We start from the raw sequence: 11427 nt of genomic DNA on the forward strand, positions 1-11427 counted from the left end.
CACTGAAAATCAGGCCACTTGGATGGGATTTGGCATTTGACTGCAGGAACTTAATTTGAAAAATTGTTACCCATGCAACTCTTCTGCACTTATCACATGGTAAACAATTGTATTATTTTTATTTTTATTTTGCCCTAGTACATCACAAGCAGCCTTTTTTAAAAGATGCATTTATTGACCAAGGGCACCACCTTATCTCTGAACAAGAAAAGAAACCATGTGCCTAGGAAGAACAGTGAGAACTTTGTATGCTCTGACCTTGTAGGGTCCTTAAGTGTTTGCATCTTTCTAGCATCCAGTTGAAAAGGCAATATACTTTAGTAATTATGCAAAACACCACAATATTTGTAATAGAGGAGAAAGAGGAAGTATGTTTCTAACAGCATATCTTGATGAAAACAAAGATCATAGTGGTTTGATGCTCAACTTGAGTAAAAGAGAAATGGTAAGAGAGACTCAAGCCATTCCACCTTTCCCCCACATCCTCCAAAGTGGGATTAAACCCAGCAGTCAGACACAGTCCAAAACAGGGACAGTTCTTTGCTGCACACAATTCTTTGGGATGCTGATGACACATGCACTGAAAAAAAAACCCCAAAACCCTACTACAAGAATGAGTTAAATCAAAGTTAAAAATACTTTTTCTATTGCATGTACTACTGAGTAAACTCTTTGGTTTTTCCTACGTTACTTTTAAAAATGTTGTATACAGTCAGTCCTGAATAATGCCCAAAAATTAAGTTTACTCTGGACTTTTTCCTTCAACCCCTAGACATTATCAGTCTATCATTACGTTTATTATTAGGTGTACGATCTTAGGAAATTTCCATTTCTCCAACTGCACACAAATGTCTGTAATTTCAAAAGATGTGGCAAAATCGGCCTTTAAGATCTTAAACGTTTGCTATGGAAAAAAGATGTAGAGCAAGCATGGTTTAAAGTATTTTATTGTTCTGGAAAATATTACACTTCTAGCTGGAATTCCCACTGTATGTACTGTTAATAATATCTATTAAGTGAGGAAGAATTTTCAAAACTTTACAAAACCTTTTAACTGAACCCACTAGATGATCTATGGCTGAGCGTCAGTAAGTGTATGAGCTACTCTGACTGTAGATTTAAAATAGCCTTGCTGTTTGTAAAAGGGCTTCTGCAGAAGCAATATTTGGTAATACTAGAAGTAGCAGCCTGATTATGGAAAATCACATCAAGAATCATCAAAGAACTCTACAACATGGAGATTATCTACAAAGGACATAGCAAGAACCATAACAATATGAATAAATTCCACAAATATTTAAATCACTTTTTTAACTTTATTAAATCTTAAAAAAAATATACAGGACCTGAACACTCGTGAACATGGCTCAAACCCCCACTCCAATAATCTTGTAACACTGACTAAAGAGGAGACCACACAATAAACAGTAACAGTAGCAAATGAAAAGGCAAGAAAATGAGATTATGTTGCAACTTGCAGTGAAAGATTTAAAAGAAAATTGAGCAGTTGTTTATACTTATGAAAGACATAATTAAAAAAAAAAGTCAAGTTGCTTTTCTTAATATTACTGACATGTCAGAATTGGAGGATAAATTTCCTTGTGTAAACAGTCAAGGAATATTACTATGATCCACGATGCAACTGAATTATGATTATCGTGTTTGTGACAAAAAAAATCAAGAGCATAATTTTTTCCAGAAACTTCAAGCGATTAATACAACAACTGCAAGATACAACTCTTTACTTAGTCTTGTTCTAACAATTTTATTTTTAAATCGGGGAATCAATATTGCTGAAATAATATTTTTTATCTGAGCTGAACTACATATAAAGTCTTATCAAACCAGTCTGACAGACTAAATCTGCTTTTGCATCAAGGCTTATTCTGTCAAGAACAATGTTCTTGTCTCACACTAGCCTAAGCGACAGAATCAAACACAGGTCCATTAAGTCTGTGCTACAGCCACTGATTTAAGCACTTTTAAGAAAATTTAAAAAAAAAAATCACACAAAAACTTTTATTAACACCTTGATGCTGTTTTTTAACATAATATCCATTACTAAGCTTTAAAAAAAGAAATTGTTTCTAGTAATTCTGTGGCATAAAGTGCCCATTTTCTCTCTTCTGATTTATATCATTGTTCTGTTTTTACAGCTTACTGTTGACAGAGTGAGGTAATTCAACTACAATTTTTCCAATGTTTTTCCCCATGTACATGTAATCTACAGCACGGAATACAGACTCCAAGCCAGTGAACTTGCCCTCCGGAGACAGGTCTCCAAAATCCACCTCACAAACCAGGTCTCCTCTTTCATACATCTTGAGCAAGTGCTGCAGAGCCATTTTGTATTCAGAAAGGTAATGGTTCAAGAAGAAACCCCGGATGCTGGCGGACTTCTTCAACAGTTTTGCTGGCAGTAACTCTGCTTTAATGGGCTGGAGGCCAGTAGGGTTTTGGTAGCCAGCGATAAACCCAATAACTATCAGACGCCCTTTGGTAGCCAAGGAGTTAAGAGCCAAGTCAAACATCTTTCCCCCAACAGATTCATACACTACATCCATACCTTCAGGGTAGTCCTTCCTAAGAACAGATTCAACATTTTCAGTTTTATAGTTGATCGTATGGTCACAGCCAATGGATTTCAGAAAACCACCCTTTTCATCACTGGAGCAGGTTCCAATTACATGGCATTTTGCCTTCTTTGCAAGCTGCACAGCGAACTGGCCCGTTCCTCCAGCCGCTGCTGTCACCAGAACCTTCTTGCCTTCAGACAGGTCTCCCAGCTCTTTCAAACTGATGTATGCAGTAGTGCCACTTACCATTAAAGTAAGAAACTCAGGTTTCACAGAGGGTAGAGGTACCGCTTGTTTGGCAGGCACAACTGTGTATTCAGCAAAAGAACCTGCTTTCACATAGGCCACAGCTTGACCCACTGTAAAATCAGCACTAGCACTGAGTCCTAATGCTACCACATCACCGACACCTTCAAAACCTATATCAAACGGGGGTTTAACTGATGTGTCATATCGACCAGCTGAGTAGTTTATGTCTGATGCATTAATGCCGACAAATCTAGAAGAAAACAAAAATACATTAACGAGATTATTCCTTACCAAGTCTTTGTCATATGAGAAACCTTCAATTTAAATTTGTGGGACAAGCACAAGACTTTTTCTGATTATTGGTATATTTGAATAATGAGTACACTCCAGAGACTACTTCCATCACACTTTTGTAGTTCACATTCTGTTACTGTAGAATGAAAGATAAATTTGCTAAAAAAAAAACCCTAAACCCAAAAACTTGTCTTTTCCTCAGGTCCATTTGACCAAACTAAGCTAACTAAAAATAATTCTGTAAAAGATTAAAGGATGAAAATTAATTGACCACTTTATACGAAATGTGGAAACACCAGAGTAAAACGTGCAAAGCGGTAAATATGTGGATTCTGGCAACAAATTTACATTTTTTAATATAATAATACTGTTAATGACTAATGATCATATTAACTATCGATGTCATTTGCAAGGTCGTGTTACTGTAGGCAAGTACTTTTTAATTGATGGAGGCACTACAGCAAATTTGCCTTTTGATGTAGCTAATGTCAACGTTAAAACATTTTCTTTATATAAATTACTTGCAACACATCAAAACAACCTTGCACAGAAGGACTAGAATTATAAGACTGAGCATCAAGTCCTACTGACCTCTAACAGGTGAAAATGGATGCCAATTTTTTTTTTTAAGAAAAAGACAGAGACATTCTCACAACTTGATTAAACACTAAGAGATAATGCCTAAAAGAAAGTTATGATCTACTTGAAATGCAAAGAATATTTTAGTAACACTTTTTTTAAAAAAACAAACAAACAAACCAAAACAAACCATAACAATATCTCTATACAGGCAAGGCATGAGAGACTGGGGAAGAATCTGTTACCTGGAAAATGTAAAAAGGAAAGACGCAACAAAAAACACCAGGATTGCTTCTATGTGTGGAAGTGACAACCTGAAAGGTGTACTTCATACCATTGAAAAGCTGCAGAAGTATGCAAACAGTGCTCTTTTAATTGTTGCAGTCAGGCTCAGATCATGTGTATGTGTAGTTCTAAATTGCTTGCACACAAAGAAAGGAGAACCAAAACCGCTTTGCTCACTTTGATTCGCTTCATTCTTTATAGGTGGGGAGCTTCAAACTTTCTCCAGTGTAATGTGCTATATATATAAAGACTCGTACACTAAACATATCCATGCATAAAAGAGGCGAAAGTGACTGTTGCGCTTTTTAATTCTGCCTTTAATTCACTGCTCAGCCGCAACTAAAAATGCCTACGTCTCGTTCGTAGGTACAAAAAATCCTCTATTACCCCGCTTTAAGGTAACTCGCATGCCGTACTGCTAAAAGATGTGTAAGAATTGGTAACGGAGCAGCAGCTTCCGAGGCAAGCCGTGTCCCTCGGGCGCCAGGGCCATGGGCTCGGAGCGCCGAGGCGAGACGTGCCGGCGCTGCACTCGCCTCCTCCTGCCTTTACACCCCAACTTCTGCGGCAGGGAGCTGGGAGGACGGTGGGGAGCGGTGCTCCCCCCTCCCCTGTCTCGTTCCCTCGCCCGACTGGGGGCTCTCGGTGGCTGTCAGGGCAGCCCCCGGGCGCTCACTCGGACCCCGCACCAGCCTCCGGCCCCAACCCGAAAGGCAGGTCCTCGGTCCTCGCTCCCCGCTGGGCTGCGCCCCCCTCCCGACGCTACCGGCGCGCATCTGCTTGCGCACGGTGCGGAGCAGCCGTGCCCCTGGCTGGGGCAGCGCACCCAAGAGAAAGGCAGGCCGAGCAGCGGTAATGGGAACAAGTCCCCGGCTCCCTCCCTCTAGGAGTTTCCCCTTCTCAGCGCTGCACTGCAGAGGGGAGAGCACAAAGGCAGGTAAATAACCGTCTGAGGACAAAAACTTTGCATGCAGGGAAGGGGCAAGTCGTGCAGCGGGCCGGACGCCTGCCAAGCAGCGCTCCGGCACACGCACCGTTGCTTTTGTTCTGGACCCGCAGGACCCGAGTCCTTCCCCGCCCGGGCCGCACCGCAACTCGTGCGTGCGGCTGCAGGGGCCGCGGCGCACAAGTTGGTGCTGCCCGGCCGCCGCCCCGCCGCGCCGGGCAAGGTGCGGGGCGCTCCGCGGGGCTGGGCCGGGGCCGGCGCCGGGCAGGAGAAGCGGGGCGCCCCGGCCCTGCCCGCGGGCGGGCGGAGCTCTGCCCTGGGCGAGGGGCAGGCGGGCCGGGGGCAGGGGCTGGCACCGACACGCGTGCACACGGGCCCGCTCCCTCCCCGTCTCTGCGGGGCTGCTGGGCCACGGGAAATGGTTCTCCCCGGGGTCCTGTGCTCATCATTATTAATCAATAGAGCCTGCCGCCCAGCCCACCCCCCCACCCCCCCCTAATTTTTTCAAACTCCCTTTTTATTGTGTGCAAACTCAAAACTCCTGTTCGCGTTGTACGGGCTTTTTTTTTTTTTTTTTTTTTTTTTTGAGGTTGTTTAGTCTCCTAGATTCCTCGCACATTAAAACACTCGTACTCAGCGCCTAGGTAAAAACATATTGTCTAATTTGCCTTGTCATTCCAGCTGACAGAAGGGAGGCGGTAGGATGTGCCCGCAGATTCTTAGATTATTTTGCTTTGAAAAGTAGGAATAGGTACGATTTGCAAGTTGAAGATCAGTTTACTAACTTCTGAGACTGAGAAAAGGAGAGCACGGAAGTAACAATTATTTGGGGGGGTAGGGGGTGGGTTTTAAGACCCCTTCCAGATCTTCTATATTTTCTTGGTTTACTTTCTTACTTAAAAAGTATTATTTAATCTAGCTGTTTCTAACTGAGGCTTGCTCCTTCAACATCTCAAGATGTGAACCTGAGAGGAAAAAAAAAAGCTAGAGATTTGTTTTTCCCAAAATAATTACACACATTGAGTCACCCGTTTTATTTATACTCAACAGTGTTGAACCCCCTCGTATTGTTTATTACAGAAAACAGGAGGACACCGCCGAGGGGAGGAAATGCTGCTTTTCGTACCACAACAAAGCACGAGACACTGAAAACCAGCACCACAGCCTTAAACACAGACAAAACAAAGTCATCCAAACCAGTACTATGCAAGAAAAAAACATTATTTAGACCAAACACTCAGCAGGAATGGTCCTCCACTTTTCCCACTGTGATCCATTAGTCCCTTGGTTCAAAAAAACTTTCTCAACCCCCCTCACTCCCTTTTCCATAAACTTTGATCCCATCTTCCAGACCGACAGTAAATCCTTACAGGTATTTTGGAAATGAAATGTATCACCTCCTCAAGAAAATCTCAAAAATCCCCCAACAACTTTAAGAAGGACCAAATCTTCATAGTCTTTGGGTCCTTCTCCTGCAATAAAGCGGAGGAACCTTGCTCCCCGCCCCCCCCCCCCCCCCCCCCAAACCAGGAGAAACGGGCATACGAAGCTTAAATGGCTTTGACAAGGATTTTTAATTCATCTTTTCCCCTTCTCCTTTCCTACACAGAACCAAAGTAGAAAAAAAAAAAAGTTGCTTTAAATCAATTTCTAGTTTTGAAGGATTTCCAAATAAAGAATAGATTATTTTTTCCTTTGTAAAAAAGTGGAAATAACAGTTACTGGCTTAGTTGTCTAAAGGAAAAGAAAGAGGAAAAGAAAGTTCCCTTTAAGTGCACTTTATTTTAAAATATCTATCCATACAGGACTCAACATATTTTAATTTCCCATTCCCCTAAATCCAAAACCAGATTTTATTGTGGTGGATGAGAATTGTCTTGCATGAAAAGCTCAAAGCAATTAATACTATTCATGGGCGTGACTGGGACTAAAATGAAAAAAATCTGCAAATGCACTCTTGGAACTCAAGTCCTTCATTGTTTTGTTTTTAATTGTATATTTCCACCTATTAGAAAATGTATAGTTGTATTTAGGGATTATTTAAAAAAAATAAAAAAATAAATAGAGCCAGAGACTTACACTTTCGGGATGGGAAAATGCTTCCCCAGAGTGACAAGAGAGGGGAAAACATTCAGAATTCGCTTCCTGCTGCAGCTCCTATATAGAGAACGTTTTTCAGTAACATGACCCCATGTCTTCTGTGATACTCCCCAGAAAATAATAAATAGAGGAGAAATGCCACAAATAATACAAAACGTATGAACTCTAAATTTAAACTTCATCACTCACCTCTCCCTCCCTTCCAGCCCCACTTGTGCATGTGTGTCTGGCCAGGAACATGTGTGTAATAAGCTGATGTGTTAAAACCCAGTAATTGCCTGCCTGAATCTGTGGACCAGCTTCTGCCTTTAGTCTGGTATGAGCTCTGTGCCTCAACCCTTTTACCATGAGGTGTGCACGTCCCCGTAGCACCCAGGGAGCCCACCCAGCAAAGGGAGGGAGGTGCGGGAGAGAGGGAGAGTTACACTGGAAGCTGTATCAGAAATTAATAATTTTTTTTAATTCACAGGAGGGGCTGGGGGGGGGGGGCGGGGGGAGGGGAGTTGAGAAACAAGGATGTCACTCTGCCTTGCATTACCCAAGCAAAGATTCGCTACATGTATCTCACGTCTTTCGACCTCTTCCACGAAAAGGAATTTAACTCCAGCCTGATGGCTGTTTCATGCCATTACCGTTTCATGGTCATTAGTGGACACAGCAACAGTGGTTTAGACTTTGAGGTTTGGAGGGAATTTTGGTCTCAGAAATCCTAGTGGGAGATGTCAGCGTCAGATTGAAGTGCCACAGAAGCCTTCTTGTCAGCTCCTGGAGGAGCCCCTGTTCATCTTCCTCCTTACCCCTTCTTTACTCCCTATTTGTGTTACATATGGACACACTGTAGAGAATACATATACACACACATGCCATACACATAGTCACACGCTGCCTTCATAGAACTTCTAGCATTGTTCTCAAGCCAGCTTAGTGCTTCTTAACACCTTTAAGCTCCAACGGAGAGCATGGAAAACTATGTGTTACTACAGTTCCCTTGCTTAACAAGAACCTGAGAGTGCTGCTTTCTTCTGTGCTACCCACGCAGTCTGCTCCTCCGAACTTCCCAGAGTTTCAGCTTCTCCTCGTGGGCTGAGAAATCTCTGAACTTTACAGGGCCTACCTAGCTTAAGGAACGACAACGTCTAGGAAGGAGCCACCGAGAACACAGAGACAGCTGGGGGGAGGCACGTTTTGTCCTCAGCCTTCATTTCATGGAGAGCCGGTCACCGCGCCGGACGCGCAGTCCTAGCGCTGGCGCACGATTTACGACGTATTATGTTAAGCAAAATGTCACCTCCACACTCTCCACCCGACCCGGCTCCACTCTAAAAGCCGCCAACGCCTGCGGACTCGCGTCCCGCCGAGCGCGGCCGCGGCGCTGCGGGCCGGGCCGGGCCGCTGCCCTGCCCCCTCCCCGCCACCCGCTTTTGGCGCGCAGAGGCGGGGGTGGTGCCGCGGCGGCCGGGGCTGGCAGCGCGGCGGGCCCCAGCCCTCTGCCTGCCCGGTGCGTCACGGCTGGCCGAGGGTTAGCGCCGGGCCCGGGCAAGGGAAAAGGCGTGCGGGGAGAGCGGCTGGTGCGGGCTCGCATGCAGACCACGACGCCGGGGCACGCAGCTATGCATTCGCGTCCCTCAGAGAGCTGCGTGGGTACGACGGGGGCACACGCCCCAGGGACTTACGTGCGTGTAACAAGCCCGGGCAGGGACCTGTGAGTGACTCTGGAAGCGCTTCCCGGCGCCTCGCTCCCCCCTCAGCGCTCACCGAACGTAAAACCTGCCTCTTCCCCGCCTTGGCACAGGGGCCCTGAGGTGTTTCTCCTTCCTTCAGGCAGGCGTACGCCAGCAGCAGCGTGTGCACACACCCCCACACCCACCGAGGAGAAGGAGAAAGTGTCACCCACACACACGTGGATGGGGCGACCCGACTGTGGCACCAGCCGTCCAAAACAACAATAAAATTAAATTAACAGTCGCCAGATGGCAGCTGGTACAACTTTGGAGCCGGTCTCCAAAGCGAGGGAGCATGTGTGAGGGAGCAGGCCACAGGGTGCGGGAAGTCGGAGGGGGCCGCGCCGGGGCCGGGGCGCGGGGGGGGCCGGCCGGGCGCTCACCTGTTCCTGACAAGGAGGTCTCCGTCTCCTGGGAGTGGCACCGGCGAGTCCTGCCGCAGGGTAACCGCCTCCCTGAAGTTTTGGCTCAGCTTAGTCACCACCAGCTTCTTCATGGAGCTGGGGATGGACGAGCCCTGGAAATCCAGAAAGTGACGGGAGTAGGACATGTCCAGGATGGGCCGCGGCCGGCTGCCACCGAAGTAAGACCAGGCGGGACCCGCCGCGGCGCAGGACGGCTGCTGCCGCCACCAGCACCGCGCTGCCCGGGAGCTCAGCAAAGCGCCGCTTTTTGCGCTAAAACTCATGCCCTGCCTCGGCTCTCCTCTTCCCTCCCCCCCCAGCTCGGGAGAGCTCCGGCTCCGGATTCTCCAGACAGCTCGCAGGACCCGCCGCCACCGAGCCGGCAGGAGAAACTCTCCACACGCAGCTATTTGTGTATGTAAATAGAGCCCTGTGCAGCAAGCTGCAGCCTGCCTCCGTCCTCCCCACCCAGCCAGCCCCTCCGCCACACGGAAACGCCGCCAGAGGAGCAGCGGCAAGATGGTCCCCTGCAGCCGGTCGTCTTCTGCCGCCGCTAGCGTTACCGAGGAGCAAGGCTGGCCCGCTGCCGTCCGTCCCGCAAGCCCGCCGTCCCTGCCCGCGGCGGCGCCTGACCCGCCTCACCACACACACACGGGCACTGCCTGCCTCTGCCCGCCACCGCCCCAGCGGCAACTCGGGTCGCGCTCTTTCTGCCAGTGAGGCAGATGTACGGAAACCTGGATTTTCTCCTAAAGGTTGCTTTTAATTTGCACGCTGCCTCTAACTAGGGGATTTAAAAAACGAGGGGGGGGGGGAGAGAGAGAGAGAAACGCCTCGGATCCCCCCCCCCCCCGCCCCATTCTTTAGTTTACAAAAAGAGGTTATCTTTCTACCAAAAAAAAAAAAAAGTAGGAAGAAAGCACGATAAATTATCAGATCGGTAAGGTTAGAGAAGTGGAGAGAAGTTGCAGCTAATCTTCGTAATGTTGTTATTAGCCGCCGCCGAGGAGCCGCTGCCTGCGGGCGGAGGCTCCGCCCCTTCCGTGCGAAACGTTCACTTCCTCGCAAGGTGGTACGAATCAACCCCGAGACATTAGCAGCCGCGCGCGGGCGCGGCGCGGGGCCGGGGCGCGGACGGCGGCGGTTGAGGCCGTTGGGGCGGCTGAGGCGCGGGCTCCACGCGTGGCGCGGGTGGGCATTTAAAAAGGCAAAGCTCTTCCCGCCGCCGGGACACCCGCACGGGCCTCCCCCCTTAGAGGAGGGGAAGGTTAACGGGCTGCTGTCACTTTGTTGGGGTCGCGGGGTTCCCCCCACTCCCTGTCACTGTCAGAACACCCTCCCCCCCTTTTTTTTTCCTCCTTGCCGGGGGGAACCAACACCGAACTGTTGGGGTGAGCGAGTCTGCGCACGAAATCAACTGGGTCAAAGGACCAAAGTAAATGTTGTGATATAGCCGCCAATCCCAACTCGGTACAACTGCGTGGAGGGAGGGAGGTAACGTAATAGAGATGTTGCACCGATGTCGGAGGAGCTCACGTGTAATTCCTAGAATTAACTCCATCCTGCCGGTGTAAACAGCTCGTTGCTTAATTGTGCGGTATTAATAGTTAAACCCAAAAAAGAATAAATCCCCTTCTGCGCGAAAGAGATCAAAATTGCAGTTTTGAGTGTTTTCCTTTAGGAATCAACTGGGTAGTTTTTATTTGCTTTCTTGACTTAAAAAAGAAAGCGAACCCTTCTGTTCTTGCAGTTAACATTATATAAATCCCCAGACACATACTGTGCAAAATCTATTAGCAGCATGTTTCATATGCTGCAGTTCTTGCTCTGCAATCTGTTGGTATTTTAAAGTAAGGATGAACTGTAATCTCCCACAAATCATTTTTAATTCAGTGCCGGTTAGACGTGTGCCACGGCGAGGTATCATCTCCTGCTTCCCCCCCCCCCCCCCCCCCCCCCAAGTTTGCTGGAACAAGACCTCTGCTGAAGTTAAATCAGCACATGCGTCTTGCACAGCACTTTAGCAAGTGGATTATAATAACAACCCCCTCAACGCGTGTCTCACATGAGGAATCTTTTATGCCGCGCTGTATTAAGACTTCTTTTTTTGTCATATTGTTTAGCTCTGGGAAAGGAAAAAAATGAAAACAAAGCAATTAAAAAGATTGACAGGTATGGGTTTGTGTGAGACCTATTTGTAATTGTCAGGGTGACGTGGGCAAGAGGAGGAGGAGTAACAAACTGAAGCAGGAAAAGCAGCTCGATGTGTCTGT

The 11427-nt window shown here is 47.2% G+C and overlaps 2 protein-coding genes across 4 annotated transcripts in view; one reads left to right on the forward strand and one right to left on the reverse strand.

Moving 5' to 3' along the window:
- Window positions 1–929: 929 nt before the first annotated feature.
- On the reverse strand, window positions 930–9956 carry PTGR3 (prostaglandin reductase 3). The gene is made up of 2 exons (XM_080378487.1): window positions 9134–9956; window positions 930–3075 (listed from the first exon to the last, which is right to left on the reverse strand). Exons 1-2 carry the CDS (start codon window positions 9436–9438, stop codon window positions 2151–2153), a joined length of 1230 nt encoding a protein of 409 aa, XP_080234613.1. The 5' UTR covers window positions 9439–9956; the 3' UTR covers window positions 930–2150.
- A 598-nt stretch (window positions 9957–10554) lies between these two features.
- TSHZ1 (teashirt zinc finger homeobox 1) overlaps window positions 10555–11427 on the forward strand; it is a 56545-nt gene continuing 55672 nt past the window's right edge. For all 3 annotated transcript variants that reach the window (XM_080378484.1, XM_080378486.1, XM_080378485.1), the window contains exon 1: window positions 10555–11427. This exon is cut by the window's right edge. The gene's annotated coding sequence lies outside the window, so the exon portion shown is untranslated.

Source organism: Falco punctatus (assembly GCF_963210335.1).
Source record: "Falco punctatus genome assembly, chromosome: 3".
NCBI classification, from domain to species: Eukaryota; Metazoa; Chordata; class Aves; order Falconiformes; family Falconidae; genus Falco; species Falco punctatus.

What these genes read in the sequence shown, in the direction of transcription:
- PTGR3 (XM_080378487.1), bottom strand. Translation starts at nt 9,438, where the DNA reads ATGAGTTTTAGCGCAAAAAGCGGCGCTTTGCTGAGCTCCCGGGCAGCG. An exon ending in GACCTCCTTGTCAGGAACAG is followed by an intron (nt 3,076 to 9,133) that starts GTGAGCGCCCGG and finishes GTTTTCTTCTAG; the next exon opens with ATTTGTCGGCATTAATGCAT.